General features: G+C 40.8%; 1 protein-coding gene across 2 annotated transcripts in view; it reads right to left on the reverse strand.

Moving 5' to 3' along the window:
• Positions 1-19,726, reverse strand: part of PHACTR2 (phosphatase and actin regulator 2) — a 207,992-nt gene extending 188,266 nt beyond the window's left edge. For both annotated transcript variants that reach the window (XM_021709749.1, XM_021709748.1), the window contains exon 1: positions 19,584-19,726. In XM_021709749.1, coding sequence (XP_021565424.1) covers positions 19,584-19,596 — 13 coding nt within the window. In that variant the 5' untranslated portion in view covers positions 19,597-19,726. The remainder of the gene's footprint in view (positions 1-19,583) is intronic.
• Between the last annotated feature and the right edge of the window lie 583 nt (positions 19,727-20,309).

Raw genomic sequence — 20,309 nt, forward strand, 5'->3', positions numbered from 1 at the left:
TTTACAAAGCTATGCCTACAAAAGTCCCAGGTTTTGCAACCCAGTCCCATAAGATGGCCAACCACTGGAAAGAAACTTATGTGACCTGAAAGACAGACTAAAATTGCCCCAGCGTGACCACTCTGCTTTACTTTTCTTTATGCTTCTCATCACTTCCTGGAATTCTAGCATGTGTTTACTTGTTTCTCTGGTTATTGCCTGTTTGTCCCAACAGAATGTAAACTTCCTGGGAGCAGGGATTCATGCGTCTTATGCCATATTCAGTGCACCTGGAAGGGTGTACGACCCAGTAGGTACTTAATTTACATTTGCTAAATATGTCTTTCAACTAAATTATAAAATTGTCATAAGCAAAGAAAATAAGAAAGAGGTATTATTCAATACACTTCACTCAGTCATCCTTAACAACTCACTAATGGAATTACATCTATTGGAGACACACTGCCCAAGGTGAAATTGAAACCCACATGTAGCAGATTTAATTGATAAGTTATCAAATATTATTTGAATAAACTGTTCAGGTAGCGATATGGTTTAAATTCTGAGTCACCAAGTAAAATTTTGATGTATCTCACAATAAACATATATGATCCAGTTCTATTGTACATATGAGGGGGGTCCCCCCAAAAACAGGAATTTATTTTTTTTTAATTATGTATGTATTCTTACATGTTTAAACTTCAGTCACTTTCAAAGTACTCTCCGTTTGACACAATATGCCTATCCAGACACTTTTTCCACTGCTCAGAACAGTTTTTGAACTAGGCAATTTTGATGTCTTTAGTGCTTCTGCTGCTTTTTATTTCATCTCTTCCACATTATCAAAATATTTCCCTTTGAAGACTTTCTTTTATCAGGGGAAACAACAACAAAACGTCGCTTAGGGCAAGATCAGGTATATAGGGTGAGTGGGGCATGGGGGTTATGCTGGTTTAGGCCACACTCAGCATGGTGTGCACAGGTTGTTTGTGTAAATCACCCATCATGAAATGGGCAAATGTGTTGAAAGAATCTCCAAAGAAAATTCACTGAAGCCGAATGCAGCCTCTCACAACACTAGCTGGTGGTACTCGGATGCCAATGGGCTCCTAGAACACTTACCTAGGTGAGGAAGCCTGTATTGCAAGGGGCCTGCCCTCCAAAAGACAATTATGGTTTTTTGGGGGGGTCTCCTCTCATATAGGTGACCATATTTTTAACATGAGACACACAGTCATCAAGTATTCTTAACAGATGAGAGTAACAGTACTTAATAGGTTTATTCCTATCTTGTTCCTTGACTCCTAGTTCATACCTATATTTTCCCTGCTCTTGACTGTGGTCTCCATCTCTGATTTCTGCCACAGCACTCAATTTGTGGGCATAATGACAAACTCAGCAACACCTCCCTGGCCAAGCCTTTACACGCTCACTCTCTGGCTTCCCAGCTTAGTCGCTCTAGCAATCACCTCGTCTGAGGCAGGACACCCCGAGGATCCTACTTTCAGGCCTAGAACTCCTCAAGGTCAACTTAAACCTGTGCTTCCACCCAGACAGACACAGGGTAGAACTTACTCATCTGATCAAAGCCACATAGGAAAATAAACTGCTTCCCACAACATTAAAGAAGATTGGCATTATACTCTCAAATTACTTATTTTACCCATATGCCTCAAGTCTACCCTCAACTTAGGAAGGTAGAAGAATATCTAGTTAAAATATTTGCTATAGCTTGGTTGTTGTCTCCTTCAAATCTCATGTTGAAATGTGAACCCCGGTGTTAGGGGTGGGGCTTAGTGAAGAGATGCCTCGATCATGAGGGCGGATCCCTCAGGCTCGGTTTGGTGCCATTCTCGTGGGAATAAGCAGTCTCACTCTGTTAGTTTATGTTTGAACTGATTGTTTAGAAGACCCTGGCACCTCCTCCCTCTCTTGCTTCCACTCTCACCAGATGACACGCCTGTTCCCTCTCCACCTTCTTCCATGATTGCAAGCTTCTTGGGGCCTCATGATAAGCCAAGATGCCGGCACCATGCAGAACTGTGAGCCAAAATAAGCCTCTTTTCTTTACAAATTACCCAGTCTCAGATATTTCTTTATAGCAATACAAAACAGATTCATACAATGTTCACGTGTGGTAATAGCACACGTGAACACTAGTTAATCACTATGACTGAGTCTTGGTCATAAGAATTAACGAGATTTCACAGCTAGTTCTGATAAATAAAGGAACAAGTTCATTAATAGCTTACATTGGGCAGAGTTGGTGGGAGGCAGGGACTTGAAACCACCCATTGCAAATTGCTCTGGGGTGAAACCCATGTCATTAGCTTCTTATTATGAGAGGGCTCTGAGGTGCATCCTGGTTACTATGCATCATACAGGATAAGCCAGTATGATATTGTCACTTTCCAGCTAACCGATTAAAAGATAATTTATTGACTTTTAAAAACATTTCTAGATTAGTACGTGATTAGTGTAAACACGAAACCCAAAATTTAAAAGTATAAAGTAAAATATAAAAATTCCTCTTTCACTCCTCGGATCTTGAGAACAGCTAATAATTTGGGATATACTTTTTCCAGTCATTGCTCTATGCACACACAAAACGTTGAGATAAACATAAAACCAACTTTATATGCCATTCTCACATTAATTGATATGCAACAATAGTTCAGAATTATTTATTTCTCTTTCAGGTGTTACGACTAAGGTTTTTTTCCATCCTCGATATATTGAGAGCAAAGGATAAATAAAGTATTCTAACACATTTTAGGTATTTGGAAAACCATTTGTCTTTCTAGGGAAGGTAATTTTAAATGTTCAAAGGAAATGGATAACAGTGTCACTAGACTGAGCCTTCTTCAGGTGAAGGCTGGTCTTTCTACTCCTCAACTTACGGCCAAGTTTCACAGGCCTTTAATATGATCAAATCTCCCTTGAGAATTTTTTTTTTTTTTTGAGTATGATATGTCTGTCTTCATGAGATAGCAAATTTAATACACTTGTTACTGTAATTATTACATTTTCTATATTTTCCTAAAAGGAATCCCTACAAAAAACATATTTTTAAATTTAAATTTGGGCCAGGTGTGGTGGCTCATGTGTGTAATCCCAGTGACTCGGGAGGCTGAGGCAGAAGGATTGCTTGAGGCCAGGAGTTCTGAGCCAGCTTGGACAACATGGTGAGATCCAGTCTCAATAAGAAAAATAAAAGAATTAGCTGGAGCCGGGCTCGGTGGCTCAACCTGTAATCCCGCGCCTTTGGGAGGCTGAGGTGAGTGGATTGCCTGAGCCCGCGGGTTCGAGACCCGCCTGGGCAGCAAGACCTCATCTCTACAATAAATCAAAAAATCAGCCGGGCGTGGTAGCACATACCTGTAATTCCGGCTACTCGGAAGGCTGAGGCGGAAGGATCGCCGGAGCCCAGCAGTTTGAGGCTGCGGTAGCCGGGAGCGGCCACTGCACTCCAGTCTGGGCGACAGAATGAGACTCCAACTCAAAAAAAAAAAAAAAAAAAGGAATTAGCTGGGTGTGATTGTGTGAGCCTGTAGTTTCAGCTACTTGGGGGGCTGAAGCAGAAGGATCCCTTGAGCTCAGGAGTTTGAGGCTGTGGTGAGCTATGATTGTGCCACTGCACTCCACCCTGGGGACAGAGTGAGATACTGTCTTAAAAAAAAAAAACCAAATAATTCAAACAGAAAAAAAAAATCAAGATTCTCAAGAACTATATCTGGATTGGTAAGAATTTTACCAATATTGTTAAGCTGTATTTTGCATCTTTTCATTCCACTGTATTTGTCTCAAATTATCCTTTTCTCCTAAAATTTTTTCTTCTTTTTGGAGTTGGAGTCTCACTCTTGTTGCCCAGGCTGGAGTTTAGCGGCACGATCACGGCCACCGCAGCCTAGACTTGCTGGGCTCAGGCGATCCTTCCACCACTGCCTTCCAAGTAGCGGAACTACAGATGCAAGCCACCATGCTTGGCTAGTTTTTGTGATTATTGTAGAGACGAAGGTCTCACCAAGTTGTCCAGGCTGGTCTCGATCCCCTGGGCTCAGGCAGTCCTCTCACCTCGAGCTCCCAAAGTGCTGGGATTACAGGCTAAGCCACCATGCCTGGCCAAGTATTTTTTAAAAATCTATGTGATTATATGGTGTAGATACACCACTATATATATAGAGGACAAAAATTCTGCAGCTTGGTGACAGTGACACAAGCAGTAAGTCTTAACCACCTGCTGTGTACTACACACTGTGCTAGAACTTAAGGAAACCAATGAGAAGGGAGCTTTGCCCTTCAGCGGTTCCCTGGCTAGTGGGGAGACTGGATGTTGGGGAGAAGGGCACACAGTAAAGCACAGCAGCAAGAACACACAGGATCTGGAAAGAGACTAAGGGTCCGGGTGCCAGGGCCTAAGACTGTGTGACTAGAGGCAGCAACAGTGTTAGTGGCGCAGAGGCCTTACTGGGGCTTTGGCTTGCGTTTTATCCTGAGGGCATGGGCAGGATCTCCAAAGAGTTCTACGGAGGATGACAGGGCATTGTTAAAAGATGTTACCCAGCTGTCCATCTCCATTATGTCAAGAACCAGAAAGTCAACCTAACTGCAGCTTAGTCCAAATAAATGTAAAAAACCCACCCACTCCAGCCCATACATGTGACTCACAGAAAACTACTCAAGCCCGCAGTGTGGTCTGTGTACTGTGATTCTGGACCAAAAAAAATAGCCATCTTGACAATCTGGTTTCCCGCAAAAAAGAACAAATCGGGAATGAAAAGGAGGGACGAATTAGCCGGGCGTGGTAGCGCGCGCCTGTAGTTCCAGCTACTTGGAAAGCTGAGGCGGGAGGATCGCCGGAGCCCAGCAGGTCGAGGCTGCGGTGGCCGGGAGCGGCCACAGCACTCCAGTCTGGGCAATAGAGTGAGACTCCAACTCAAATAAAAAAAAAAAAGAAAAAAAGAAAAGGAGGGGACGAGGGTTACTAGAGGCATGTGCACTGACAACAGTAGAATGTGACAGCCCAGAAGACAGGGATGCAGGGAGCCAGGGCCAGGGGCCTGTGGAGCTGTGCGACCACCTTGTGAGGTACCTGAGAGGATGAAACAAGATGACATTTGCAAAGTTTTAAAATTCATGTAGGTGCTACATGAGTCTATGTTATGTAAAACTTACTAGAGGGAAGTACCCTCTACTACAGATGAAGAAAGTGAGGCCCTTGGGTATGCCCAGGGCGCCATGTCAGCAGGTGGAACGTGCTTACCAGGAACTGCATCCTTCTCTTGACTCTCACTCCAGTTCCTTTGCACCATTCCACACTATTCCATGTTGCAAGGATGTTCAATTTGGGAACACAGATAAATGTGATTACATACAGGAAACAGTTGCAATTTAAGAATGATTCTCATGCAAAATATAATTTTGGGTTTTGTTTTTTTTTTGAGTAGGGATCTTACTCTGTCACCCAGGCTGAAGTGCAGTGGCAAGATCATAGCTTGCCACAGCCTAAACCTCCTGGGCTCAGACAAGATTCCAGCCTCAGCATCCCAAGTAGCTGGAACTACAGGTGTGTACCGCCATGCCCAGCTAATTTTTTTTGTTTTTGTAGAGATGAGGTCTTGCCATGTTGCTCAGGCTAATCTCGAACTCCTGGGCTCAAGCAATCCTTCTGTCTTGGCCTTCTGAAGTACTGGGATTATAGGTGAGAGCCACTGAGCCAGGCCTCAACATAGAAATTAAAATAGGGTGTTCATGGTTGTCAAGTGAGCTTCCTCATTGCTGTTGGCTTCCCAAGTCTGGTGCTGCTCCAGAGGGAGAGCCTGGAAGTACAGGAACCATCTGCTCTTCCTTGCAGCTTGGTAATAGTGGCATCTGCCTTTCCACACCAAGGGGGCTAGAGGGCATGCAGGGTACATAGAAGCTTGTTGGTGCCTTCCTGAGTCTTCTTTGTTTCCAATTCACATCAAATTGAATTAGCCAGAATGAGTTCTATGGGGTCCTTTCGATGTCTGCTGTCAACCTGTTTCATAAGCCAGGCATTCGCCTTGGCTTCTATCATTTGTCCAAATTCTCTACCTGCTATTCCAATCCTTACTCTGGAACTGGATCTCTAAGCTCAATCCCTATGTGGAAATGCTAGGCCTTCCTAAGTCTCCTACTCTTGTCCTGTCCCTGGAAGGTTGTGCTGGCCCCATTTACTGCCCACTGCCATATAAATACATGCCCTTCATGTGTGTGGTCCCCTAATATATGAGTCTCTACTGGAATTTCTAGCTGATTTCCAGTCTCTGATCACCTGATTGCATTTCCTAGCATAGTCAGCTTCAAGATAATGGATTGGGATGGGTGTGTTTCATGGACACTGTGATCAAACCCTGTCCTCCTGAGACAGCTTTTGTGGCCAGGACAAATATAACCACATTTCCCTGAAAAAACAATATGCATGCAGCCTAAGGGGTAAACTCTTTGTTTGGCTTTCCTTCTGCATAAAAGTCAATGGGAATCAGATTTGGCATGGCCCATGTCTCATGGGTTGGTCAATGGCCAGGCATATACTCAACCAGACATGCATTTTTTACATCCATGCAACATTTTCCATGAGCAGTTAAGCTGTGCATGAAGTTGCTCTTTGAAAAAATAAATTAATTAATTAACTTCTCTGCCTTGGTTTCATATCTATAAAAGCAGAACTGATGATTTGAAGTGTTTACATAATTCACCAGAGAACAGTGAGAAATGAGCTATATTTGTAAGCATTTTGGAAGATGAAAGAAATATTGTTGAAGTATGTACAGCATTTTTTAAAAATTTCATTTATTTCTATCCTGCATTTAAAGCATAGTTTTGGGGGACTTGATTTTGTTTTTAAAATAACCCAGGCACTCAAAAGTACATTGGAAGGTTTTGTAGTTTTGAGGTTTCATGAAAACCTTCCCTGGGACGCCGCAGGACAAAGCCCACATCTGTTAGTCTAAGAGACACCTTTGTTTACAGAGTGTTAGGGCTGTGACAAAAAAGCTGACATAAGCCAGGAAATTTGGACGTTGAAGGGGGTGCTTCATTCTAAATGTATGCTACAGAGCTCCTGGTTTTCCACAAAGTCTGGATTTTAAAGACAAAGTTGGCTTTAATTTTCAACTCTCTGGCTTTTTTCAACTCTCGTTACAGTCATACAGTTATTTAAACAAATGTCTTTAAACTTCCTTAATTGCAAAAAGTGACCCTTAGGTTAATGAATGTTGTAAAATGCTTATTGTTTGAGCACACAAACTGGCTCCTCCATCCATTGATGTCTGTTGTGTAAGTACCGCAGGCAAACCTGATCAGTGCTGTGAAGACTGAAGTCTTTCCCAGGAAACCTAAGGAACTTTCACTCTTTATGCCACGCTGACCATTCTCAAAGGTCAGGATTGGCAAGCTTTCCTTTTGGCCCTTTGTTAAAAATGCCCTATGTGAAGCGTTTAAAAATGGATGTTTGCCAAATTTCCATTACTAAGAAAATAACACTCAAATATACGAAGTACAGAGGCATGCGACAGGTGATAAATTAAAGGTAAGTTAGGTGAACATAGTTTTAAGCAAGTCTCAGTTAATGATACGAAAGCTAGTACGTACCTTTCCACAGTAAGTGGAGGAAAATGATGCAGAATTCACCACCACTCCCATACAACAGTCTCAGTGAAAGGTGCTTCTTTGTTTACAGGCCAATACAGGCCCCCAGCAGGGTATATCAGGGCATTTTTGTACATGGCACAAGAGCTTTATGATTCTGATAATAACATGCTTTCACAATAGCAATAGCCAAGTATCTTAATAACACAAAAAACAGTGAAAACCCATTTTGTCTGAGTGGTTTCATTATATGCCCTTAGAGTGACAATGGATCTCACCAGGGGTGTGCAAAAGAACAATTCATGAAACATTTTTTTATTTTTTGGGAGGACAGGGTCTCACTCTATCACTCAGGCTGGAGTGCAATGGCACTATCATGGCTCATTGCGCCCTTGAACCCCTGGGCTCAAGTGGTCCTCCTGCATAGCCTCTGGAGTACCTGGGACTACAGGTGCGTGCCACCATGCCCAGCTAATTTTTCCATTTTGGGTAGAGACAGGTTCTTGCTTTGTTGCCCACCTCAGCCTCCACAAATGCTGGGATTACAGGCATGAGCCACCACTCCCAGCTCATGAAATGGTTTTTAAAAGAACAGTTATCCCTTTTCTCCCATGGGAGATTCTGAATTAGCAGGTCTGGAGTGCAACTGGAATGGCTCTGGCTATTGATAGATAACAAATAGATGCATAGAAAGCAGACAGAAAAATAGATGATAGGTAGGTAAGTAGGCAGGTGGATGGGTGGATGGATGGATGGATAGATGGATGGACAGATGGACAGATGGATGGATAGATGGATGGACCGATGGACAGAAGGGCGGATAGATAGATGAATGGATGAATGGATGAACAGGCAGGAAGGCAGGCAGGCAGACACACAAACAGATTATAATTCCACAAATGATTCTGATGGGCTCCACAGCTTAAGAAACACGATTTGCATCAAGTGGCATATGGCCACATCCTTCAGTTGGCAATAACTCATGGTTTCTATATAAGTAATAACACACAATAAAAGGCACACCCCATGGCTTTATTCAGCTAGTGTATTCATTTGCTTTCTTATTGAACACACTGCCTCTGTCAGGCACTGCACTAGGTGTGAGACTCAAGAAGAAGACATGGACCTGTTCTTGAGGAACATGTGACCTAGTTGAGGAGCCAGACATATGAAACAGCATTACAGTAACACCTGATACATGTTACAACAGGGCTAGGAGAGTGTTCTGTGGGAGGAGAGTGGAAATGGGGAAGGGGAGGAGAGGAGAAGTGGGGAGGAGAAGAGAGGAGAAGAGAGGAGGGGGGAGGAGAAGAGAGGAGAGGAGAGGAGAGGGGAGGAGAGGAGACACTAATCCTACCCAGAGTAGTTGCAGATGGTTTTGTAGAGGAGGGGACCCTTGAGCTGGGTCTAACACAAGGCGGTGGCTTTTCAAGACAGCAACGGAAGATGCCTGAGTGAGGGGGATGGGGAAGTAGTGGCAGGAGCTGGGGCTGAAAGGGCATCTAGGGTGACATGCAACCCATGCCATCCCCACCCAACCACAGCCTCCTCTGCCAATCCCTGGAGGTTCCTCTTAATACTAGATGCTTCATTTGTATAATCTTTTAGAGTTACAAACCCTGTCACCTACACCTTCTCAGGTGATCCTCATGACCAGGTGAGACAGTTAAGTGAAATAGTATAAAAGACGGCTTTATTAAATTTTACTGTTTCCTTTCAAAGGTATATATTAACCCTGTTTTAAAGAGCGCCATTTATTAACCAAAATCCCAGCAAAGTAAGGCATCAAAGTATTCCTATGCTTTAATGTTTAAGGTCACTGTCAGTTCAAAATGATCTGAAACTTGTTCTGTGTGTGTATTTGGAGGGGGAAGTTCAGGTGGAACAAGACCTATTTCTCTGTCATTAAAAAGCAGGGCATCTGTGGTAGGTCACATGGACACAGCAAATATAGCATCGGTGTCTAATAGTGGCTCTGACCCAGCCACTTGGTACAGATATAGTTACTGACAATGAAATCCTAACAGTGCTATTTGGAGCCTAATAATGAACCTTGTCTAGTATATAAAGCTCAACAAGGGATACTTAACATCTCTTATTAGCCAGAATGCACATGGAAAGTCTCATCAGACAGAGTTTTTGCCACTCTTAATATTTAATTTGCTTGGGAGACGTTGGAAGAGAAAACCTTCCTGATTGGGAAGTAGGTGGCTAAGTCTCTCCGTCACTGCCTTCTTTGATCAGGTGTACAGACTTCAGGAGGATGGATTACATAGAGCCTGGGTTCAGTTCCCTTTTTTTCCTATCCTGATATGCTGCCCAGAAGCACTCTTTTGCCTCTGCTCTTTTCTTTTGGCCATTTCCTTGGAGGTTTACTCTCACAGCCTCACATTCCCCAGGAAACAGAGAATTTCCAAGCACAATCCAGCTGTCCTGGCCTGCTCACTATGAAAAGGGTGGTGTGGAGGAGGGGAGGAGGTTAGGGGGAGGGAGAGAGGGAGAGAGCAGGGGGAGAGCGAGAGAGGACTGTGACAGTGGTTCTTACCCTGGTGTCCATTAGAATATGCCAGGGGGCTTTTAAACAGATACCAATGTCCTGACTATACTGCAAAGACTCTGACTGAATTTATCCAGGGTAGGGCCCAGAGATTGATATTTTTAAATTAAAAAAAAAATTTTATTATTATTGTTATCTTTAGTAGAAATGGGCTCTTGCTAAGCTGCCCCTGCTGGTCTCAAACACCCAACCTCAAAGCGATCTTCTATCTCAATCTCCCAAATTGTTGGGATTATAGGTGTGAGCCATCTTGCCCTGGCTGATATCTTGAAAAAGATTTCCAAACAATTCTAATGGGTGGCTAGAGTTAAGAACAACCACTTTAACTTGGGAGCGGCCACTGCACTCCAGCCTGGGCGATAGAGTGAGACTCCAACTCAAAAAAAAAAAAAGAAAATACAAAAGATGTCTATGATGAGACATATGCCCTCAAGATAATAAACATCTCATCTGGTTGGAGGAAAAGACTCAAATGGAGGATTATCTCAGATGAACTTCCATTAAGCACAAAAGTACCAAACTGGGTGATGAATTCCATCAGTGCTCTGAGAAAAGTGAGGGCTTGCAGACCAGTTGGGAAAATGTCATACAACAGAATATGAAGAAGTCCAGCAAATTCCTTCTCCCCAGTCTCAACGCCACCACCTTCTTCAAGATCCTTCTAAGTGAATTTCATTCTTAGGAGCTTCCCCTCTTCCCTCTCTCCAGTTCATTCCTTTCAGTTTTGTTACACCTTGAATCATGTCATATCATGTCATGTCTCTGCCCATTTGGATGGAGCACTTTTGAGAGCTGGTAGAATAGAGGCCAAACCTCAGGCCCTTCCTGATTGACTGAGGTTCATCATGCTCATCTGGAGCCCTTTCTCATGCCCCTCATCAGGTCTCTGCAACGCTGGCCTTGCCTTTTGTTGCTCAGACATCCCAATCAACGTCCTACCTGGGGGCTTGCATGTTTGCCAGCCACTTTCAGCCTGATGCCACCTTCTCAGGAAGCTTTTCCCTGACTATCGAATGTAGGGGAAGCCTCCACCCCAATCTCATACTTTATCCAAATACCATTTCTTTAACTTGGCAGCACTGATCACAATCCAAGCGTTTTGTCTTTTCACGATTAACGTCTGCTTTCTCTGCTAGAATGAAGGTCCATGCCAACAGAAGCTCTGTCTCAGTCCCTCGTATCCTCACTAGCTAGCACACTGCCTGGCATGGAGTGGGTGCCCAGGAAGCATTCTCCAGATGAGCGGATGAAAAAATGGCTGAACAGCAAAGAGGAGAAGGCATTCTAGGTGGGAAGAACGGCAAGAATGAAGATGAGAATACACACATGTTTTTGTGGGTAAAGAACAGAGAGAAGAACAGACTGGTGGAAGTGGAGGACATATGAGAATAACAAGACGAAGGTGAGCAGGTCAAGTTCGGTCAGTTACTAATAGCGACAAACGTCAGGATTTGAACTTCACACCTGTTAAGGTATAAAAACGTGCTGGGACTGAATGATTCTGGTCTAAGAAAGGAAATCATGAAAGTCCAGTCATGAGGCATAATTTTAGTCACCATACATAATTAGAAGAGTAAACATTTGGAACAAATTGGCTTTTGTGAAAAAATTCCAAATGTGATTTCTGGGAGGATAGACAATTGGATGTTCAGAAATCATTTTCTATAAAAATGATCAGGCCGGGCTTGGTGGCTCAGCCTGTAACTCCAGCACTTTGGGAGGCTGAGGCGAGTGGACTGCCTGAGCCTGCGGGCTTAAGACCAGCCTAGGCAACTTGGTGGGTCCTTGCGTTTACAATTAAAAAAAAAAAATTAGCCCTGCATGGTAGTGCTGACCTGTAGTTCTGACTACTTGAAAGGTTGAGGTGGAAGGATCACCGGAGCCCAGCAAGTCAATGCTGGGGTGGCAGTTAGTGTGCCACCGCACTCTAGCCTGGGCGACAGAGTGAGACTCGAACTCAATAATAATAAAAATATAAAATAAAAAGATCAAAGAGCTACTTTAAAAAAATTCTGCAAATAATTTATATCAAACTAGGAAAACCCAGGAGTTTATTTTTTGAAACTATGACTTCTCTTGACACATACGTCAACATTTAAATGAGATTACTATTTTATGGTTTGTTTTCCAAATCTTGTAGAAATTCACAGAGTAATAATATCGTTTGAAAAGAGTCATGGGGAATGTAACGTGCTAGCATGATTGGTGAAAGAAAAAGAACTAGTGTCGCAGGTGTAGTCAGGTGAGACACAGGACTGGTACTCTGAGATCTTCCCTCTCATCATGATCTCTCTGGAAGAAGATGCGAGATAAAGTAAAATTCTTTCATGTTCCAGAAAGATGCATGGGCAATTTATTTAAAGGTCATTAAAAACAATCAGGGGCCTCTTTCCATAATTTCCGTTAATGATTCTAATATTATCACATTCTTCAAAGGAAAATTTTGAATAATTTTTTTACAGATTTCATAGGTGGGCTATACCAAAAGCATTCTCTTTTATAAATTGCCACAAATGCATAAATGTTTATGAAAGAAACACTTCACAACTACATTTTTTCTTATCTATACACTGACTTCTTTCCAACAGGGTATTCAGATTTGTGATAAGATCATCTTTGACACTGGTATTTAAAAATTAATTTCCTTTTGGAAAAAGTGCCCCAAATTCATTAAATGGCATTAATTCAACAAACACTTACTATATGCCCAGGTACTGTGCTCAATGCTATGGAAGCTACAAAGACCAAGAATCCCTACCTCTCAAAACAGTATGACAATATGGAAGATGATAGGTTGCATTTTGCTATTGTTAAAAAAAAAAGCTTGATTCAAGTTTATAAATCACCCACTTATTTACTGGGTGAGCTCTTACATAGCCTCAGTTACCTTATGTATAACTTGAGGAAAATAATATTTACTTACAGAGCGATTGCAAGTATTAATGATGTAACATATGTAAAATGCTTAACTTGGTGCCTAGGACACAATGGGCACTCAAAAAAGTAGGCTTTCTTCCTTTTAAGACATTTAACATTTAGTTAAACAAGATTTGCCTTTGTTATATAGATTCTTGGTGCCTGGTTTACAAAAATAGAACTTTGAAGTTGACTGTTTACATTTAAAACCTTGTGTCTATTTTAATAATTCATGCATAATGTTAAATTTTGATAAATAAAATCTGTGCATTACTCCTAATCTCATAGCTGTAATTGGATTCCACTCCTTTCCAGAGCAGGTTTCCTTTCCTCCTACTTCATCTGATGGTGATGCCCATGAGAAATGAAATGCCCCCAAAGGCTCACAGCAAAGAAGAGGAAGAAAAATCCTGGACATGGATGATACAAATATTTAATTTCTCAGTAATCAAGCATTGATATTTATGGATATGAATACTTTGCAAGTTACCAAAAATGGCTTCCTGTATTTGGATATAGCAGGTCGAGAAGAGTTCAGGAAAGAAAGAGATGAAAATGGAAAGTAAAAATGAGAAAGAAGGGATTTTTACAGGGCTTACTGAATTTGAGTTATCTTCCTGTAGCCACTGGAGAACTTGTGGTTAATATGATTTGGGAAGTGTTGCATTCTATATTCCAACTTGGGACTTCACAATAAATACTAGCTCCCACAAGAAATTACATGCTAATTATATTAGCATATATCTCTTAGCATATTAAGAAACCTGTTTAACACGGTTAAACGCAACAATTCTCAAAATTGCCTGAACACTAAATTATTTGTATAGGGGGTAGGGCAGGGAGATATAATTAACATCCTATGGAATTAATATGCAGTGGCATATAATTCAGAAAATATTGAATTATTAATTTCTTCTTTCTGCCACCAAAATGCACTTTTGCTTGTTTTCCATAGCTTTCTAACAGTTCTTGACAAACGCCATTTGACAAGTATTCCTATTTTATCTTGCGAATATAGAAAAATCAGAATTCATTTTGCCTTTGGAAAGACGAGTAGTTGCAAAACAAACAAACAAAAAAACTCAATAAATTGCAATGATGTGAAAACAAAAATAAAAACTTTGTTTTTGAAACAAAGACCTTGTCCTGCTTCTGCACACTCTTGGGTCAAATCTGTCAGTTCATTCTCAGGACATCAAAGTCACTCTAAAAATTAGAGTAAAGACTAGAAAGAAAACTTAGTGCCACTTTTCGAGTATCTTTATGTTAAAATGTAAACCTACTTTTTCTTTTGGTATTTTTATTTTAAAGGACAGTGATTTCCATAACAATATTAGCATTCTGAAAATATGTAGATGTCCCAAAAAAGTTGATTATTTATCAAATTTTAATCTTTTGCTTAGAAAAATATCCTTACATGAATTTCAGGTGCTCTTAAAAACACATATTTGATGAAGCATAAAATGCTAAAACAGCACAATGGGTTTTACAATAAATTCAAAGAAAAATACTGGCATTTGTCTTATAGTTAATACAATGATTAATATAAACATCTGTATACATAAAGGGCATTTCAGAGAATGAGGTTGATTTCTAATTAAAAATAAAATCTGTTCTAAGTTTGTTAGAAGAGCTAGCAACATTATAATATCCAACATCAAGGCTGATAACTTCCCCACCAAACTATCCACACACAGGTATATAGAGGATACATGTGGCACCAGGTGCAGCAGCTCACGTTTGTAATTCCAGCACTTTGGGAGGTCGAGGTGGGAGGACTGCTTGAGGTCAGGAGTTATAGACCAGCCTGGACAACATAGTGAGACATTTTCTCTACAAAAAATAAAGAAATTAGCAGGGTCTGGGTATGCCCAGGTAGTTCCAGTTACTCAGGAGGCTGAGGAGGCAGGATTGCTTGAGACCAGGAAGTCGGGGCTATAGTGAGCCATGATCCTGCCATTGCATTCCAGCCTGGGTGACAGAGTGAGACCCCAACTCAAAATGAAATAAAATAAAGTATGCATATGCAAATATATGTGTACATATTATATTCATACATATGTATATATATTACATTACTATACTTCTAAAAATTATTATGGTTAACAAAATTATAGGTAGTAAGATTGAAATATGAAAGTAGAAAGTTAGAAAGAAAAAATTAAAATTGTACCAAATATAATTTGCAAATATAGTAATGTGTTCAAGACAGCATCCTCTTTAGAAGCAAATTAATTTACATAAGAAGTTGGCTTCATTACATAATCCATCTCCTGAATCACCATCTTCAGTTGTTCAAGAACTTTGGCATGACAGCCTGAACTGCTAAGGTAGCTTCTCCCAGTAAAGTTTTAAACCAACTTGAAATGAAATGTCTTTGTGCTTACATTTTCTTATGTAACAGCCTGGCCTTTACCCAAATTATTTCATTGCTTAGGGGCATGTTTCACTGGACCTGGTCTTATCTCCATCTATGTTGAAAAGATGAAGCATATGAAAGTCTCCTTTCTCCACACCAACCCATAGGATCTCCCTAAGACTGGGGAAGAGGTGGCAGGAAAGCATTAGCTGCTATTGAGTTTACAGGACCGAACTAAAAAAAGAGTGTGTAAAACAGAAAAAAAACTAACAAGCCTCAACAACCCTGTATTATTTCAAATCCATGATAAGAAAGGAATGTGTGTGTGTGTGTGTGTGTGTGTGTGTGTGTGTGTGTGTGTGTGTGTGTGTGTGTGTTTACACCTTTTGGTGGATTAAAAAGTCATCAGTGAGCTACGATTGCTAGTGCGCAACACACATGGTATTTTAAATCCAACAGTGTCAAAAGGGAACTCATTGTCTTTACCTTAAAACTCAGTTTGTGTTCAGTAGTGCAAGACTATCACGGAGATTCTCAAATGGAAAGCTCAAAGGTCTCCTTTGAGGAGACCTGTTCCCATCTCCACTCCTCATGCTCTGTTGTTGCATACCCAATGCATCCCCCATTCCTTCTCCACTGCACCACCCACATTCATTCAATTCTACTCTTGAGTCAGCCACCTGACTGATCCCCTTGCTCAGAACTGATCGCTTTTCCCCACTATCATTTGCACTGCTTTCAGAGCCATGCTGCCAGAGCATACATTTGTTCATAAAACAACCTGCTTCCATTTTTGATGGCTCTCTAAACAGCCACCATGCAGGGAATATTACCATATGCCAGCCACTGTACCAAAAGCTTTACAAGAGGTATCTTATTTCCTCTTCTGCGATGGGTATCTTTAATGTCAGCACTTGAGATGTGAATGCATACCGAGTTACTGTAACTTGTTCATGGTCACTGGGATGGCAAGTGACAGAGACAGTGTTCACCTAAGATGATCTGATTGCCCTCGACTACTCCATTCTAAACTTTTCCTCAGTCTGGCTCCAAATAACCCTCCAGTCTGTTCTGCAGGGAGCTAGTAGACTGTGAACTTTTCAAACTTAGTGATATACATGGAGGGTCAAAAGCTTTTGAACCACTGACCCAGACTATTAAAGTGAAGGGCTCTGTGCTGTCACCCCCCTTCCTTATGAGTGTGCCTCTTCTGAGTCACACATGGTCACTGAAACATCTTGATATCAAGCAAGGAAAAATTAGCACCATAAATGACAGTATTCTGCCCTGTAGAATATGGAATTACATTTCAAAATATTGTGTTTCAGATAATCGCCTGCTACTAATCAACGTTGCCTCAGCTTCGCTTATCATAACTCATTCATGAGAACCACCTGATGAAGGTTAGGAGGAGAAGTGACACTCAATGTACCAGCAGAATAATGTGGACTGTGGTTGTAGTCATAGGTCTGTAATTATATAGGGCCATCCATCTAAGTGGTTATATAATTTCTAAGAAGAAATAGCCAAATTAAAAAAGAAGAAAAGGTTAGATATTGCTAAAATTGCCCTGACATATTCCACACACAGAGATTGATAAATATTTTATTGTTATTCCAGGAAAAGCTTTTAAAGGAATACATAAGCCAGCAATTATGGAGAAGGGATGTCTCCTTCTCTGAGATAGTAGGAATGTCAGCTCTTTGCTGCTAAGGAGAGAAAGGACAGACTCACAATGGCATGAAGGCTGAAATGGACACACACCCACCCATAGGGCCAGAGTCCCAAGAGGCTCATCTTTCTTTACTCATTAACAACAGAAACCACACACAAATATCTCTGATGCAGCGTTTTGTGCAACTTGAATAAATTAGAGGCATTCGACCTGTGTGTACCCATTGCTGTGTTTCTGCCTGACAATCATCCAAACCCCCACGCAGAATGCCTTGCTGGAAGAAGGCCTAACTCTGTGAAATTAATGATCCCATTGTTAAGGACTGGTACTCAGCTCTGAACGGCTAGCTCTGATGTCCAGAGCCTCAACCCATTTCTGATTAGAAACATTTAGGCAAATATTCAACATCATTACCTTGTTTAGATTAAATTGGAGAAACCATAGTGCTCCAAGTTAATTGGGTCCCTTGGTATAATGTTAAAATATTTCAGGTTTTTTGGAGGGGGACACCTACCAGTACTGTCTTAAATACCTTTCTTATAGTCAATATAATTTATTGGAATGTGTATGTGTAACAGATGCATACATTTCCCTCCTGTAAGAGAATTTGCTTACATAAAAAAAAATTACCATGAAAAGTGATCACTGACAGCCAATTACAAGCCATTATGAAAAAGATGCTATTTCCAAAATATTCAAATAATATGACTGAAAAGCTTGTTATTCTGTTCAAAGTTATACATGCCTATATTTGAGATTACACCAAAAATTTGAAATGATATAGAAATTGCTGCTTCAAAAGCCACTCTACAGAGTGTATAGATATTCTTCAACTCATCAAAAGCAGAGGTATTTTATTAATGGCATTTAATAACATAAACAAATAGAACTAAAAACTGTGCAAACATCCCCCAAAGCTATAGTTAGCCCAAAGAACGAAAGGAAGAAAGAAAGAATAACCCTTGGCATTGCTTAAACCTACAGAAAGCCTGCTACAGTAGTTTCTTTCCTTTTTTAAAAATGGTCTTTAAATAAATATATGAGTCAGTTAAGAAAGATATGTACTTGAATTAAAGTGATAATTCTGTCAGGGCATCAGTATAATTAATTGTGGGTGGCAGAAGTTTTAAACAGGGCTAAATTAGGGATTCTAAGTTTATTTATTTTTTACTCATTCAATTGCTGTAACTAGAGAGGCTTTTGGTTGATCTTCAAATTGTGCCTTGTCATGGAATGCCAAACCTACATACTTTTATGACAAGCCCCACAGTATATTTTTTTAATGACCACAATGGAGGTATAATGCATATGCATGAATCTAGTCTCCTTGCTACTACTTACTACACATACACCGTTACACTCACTGTATTTCTTCCACCACCCTAAAATTTCCATCCCAAATATTATACTGTTCCAATGTATTTCAATTGCCATCAATATAAAAGACAAAATTATTTCAGTCACAGAGTTTTTTTTCCTGATAAGCTATTTCATAAAAGAACTCAAGACATGCAGCCTTTTAAATCTCTGCTAGCCTATCCTACCTGCATCAAGGACTGAAATAGCTAAATTTCATAAACAAATATGTTTTGCCACCAATGGGTAGTCGTGTGGTATAGAATGTCTTTTAAATGATGTATTTTCTTAGAAGAGCTGACTGTTCAAGCATCACCTTAAAGCTGATACCAGCTGGTAACTGAACTAATGAGTTCAGAGGCAAAGAATCCATAACACAGCTGGGAGAATTCTGCATTGAGTGCCCATGACACCGAAATGGGGAGTAATCCCATGGTGTATATCCTCTAAAAGTTCAATACAATGGGGGAAAAAGTTCCACCTGAGAAATAATTTTATGCTAATTCTTTAATTGACATTAAAATACTTCAATAGTCATGTCTGTCTAGCTGTCAAATAAAGATATTAAAAAATATATACATTTTTAAAAGGTGCCTGATTGACCACTAATGTCTGCACTCCGAAATTAAATATCAGAGGATATCAAACATTTTCAACATTGCATTCTATCATGAAGAAGAAAGCATCAGACTAAAGAGTTCTTATGCTATCACACTGTGCATACTGCAGTATTTACAAAGAATTTTTATTCAGTTCATTCACATTAATCCCATCTACCTTTTGCCACCCCTTAGTAATAGTTTTTTCATTAACTATATGCATTTTCCACCCACTGTTCTGAACACAAAAGGATCAAGCACTACACTTGCTGCCGCCTCAATAAAGACTAATAGTGTAGTCTTTGCAAAAGGTGAATCCCGAATGATCATTGCGTTCCCAATTCTTAAACTTCAAAGTGAACACTAATTGCCTTGTGGACAATGCACCGGGGCTAACATCTATCATGCCTCCCAGTCTCAAACATTTTCAGCGCAGAACGAGAGCAACACATAGGCAAACCTCCAGCAGCAAAGGATGCAGGCTGCAAAGAAAGCCAGCAGCGATGAGGAATTCATGCTTGTTTCACCTACCGACGTTGTCCATGTCTCAGGAGTGGCGAGGCGCGTTCCGTAGCCTGGCAGCCGGGAAGCCCTGGCTCTGCTGGCTCACGAGGCACCCTGCCCTGCTGCTGCTTATCAGCTCTTGCTGGCACACTGAGCATACTTCATGCACTGTCTGCAGGAGACACCGCCAGGAAATTTATATCTCCAAGGATGACAAACAGCCATTAGCTCCATTACAGGCTGATTAAGAGAGACTGAGCCTATCAAGTGGGTACTTGAATCCCCTGGGGTTTCCACCTCTGTTCTAAGCAAAGGAGGCAAAAAAAAAAATCACTGCAATGTTGAGTGTGCTGCACATTTCAGGAAAAAAGTGCACATGCTATGCAAAACACAGTGACTTCCAAAAGATGCCAGGGCAAACAGGAGCAGGAAGAGGCACAGATTATGAAAAGGTGAAGGGGAATCTTTAAAACACAATACATTATCCTATCCTTGGGGTTAGCCTAAATATGGCTCAGCCTTTATCTCAGACATCACTGAATGACTGGGCAACTTTTCAATTTTAAAGTGTTTTGGTTGTTGAGGGAAGGGAGGAAGGGAGCAGCAGATAAAACACTGAAAAATAAGGACTATCTTTAATATCTCTGTTCTAAATACATACTAAGAGCTGAGTATTGCCATTCAAATTTGGTTATGTTTTCATCATGACTAGTTTTCCTATTTCTGATCAGAATTTCTGCCTACTCTATCCTA

The sequence above is a fragment of the Carlito syrichta genome, unplaced genomic scaffold, assembly GCF_000164805.1.
Source record: "Carlito syrichta isolate Samal-C Ts95f unplaced genomic scaffold, Tarsius_syrichta-2.0.1 Scaffold279568, whole genome shotgun sequence".
NCBI classification, from domain to species: domain Eukaryota; kingdom Metazoa; phylum Chordata; class Mammalia; order Primates; family Tarsiidae; genus Carlito; species Carlito syrichta.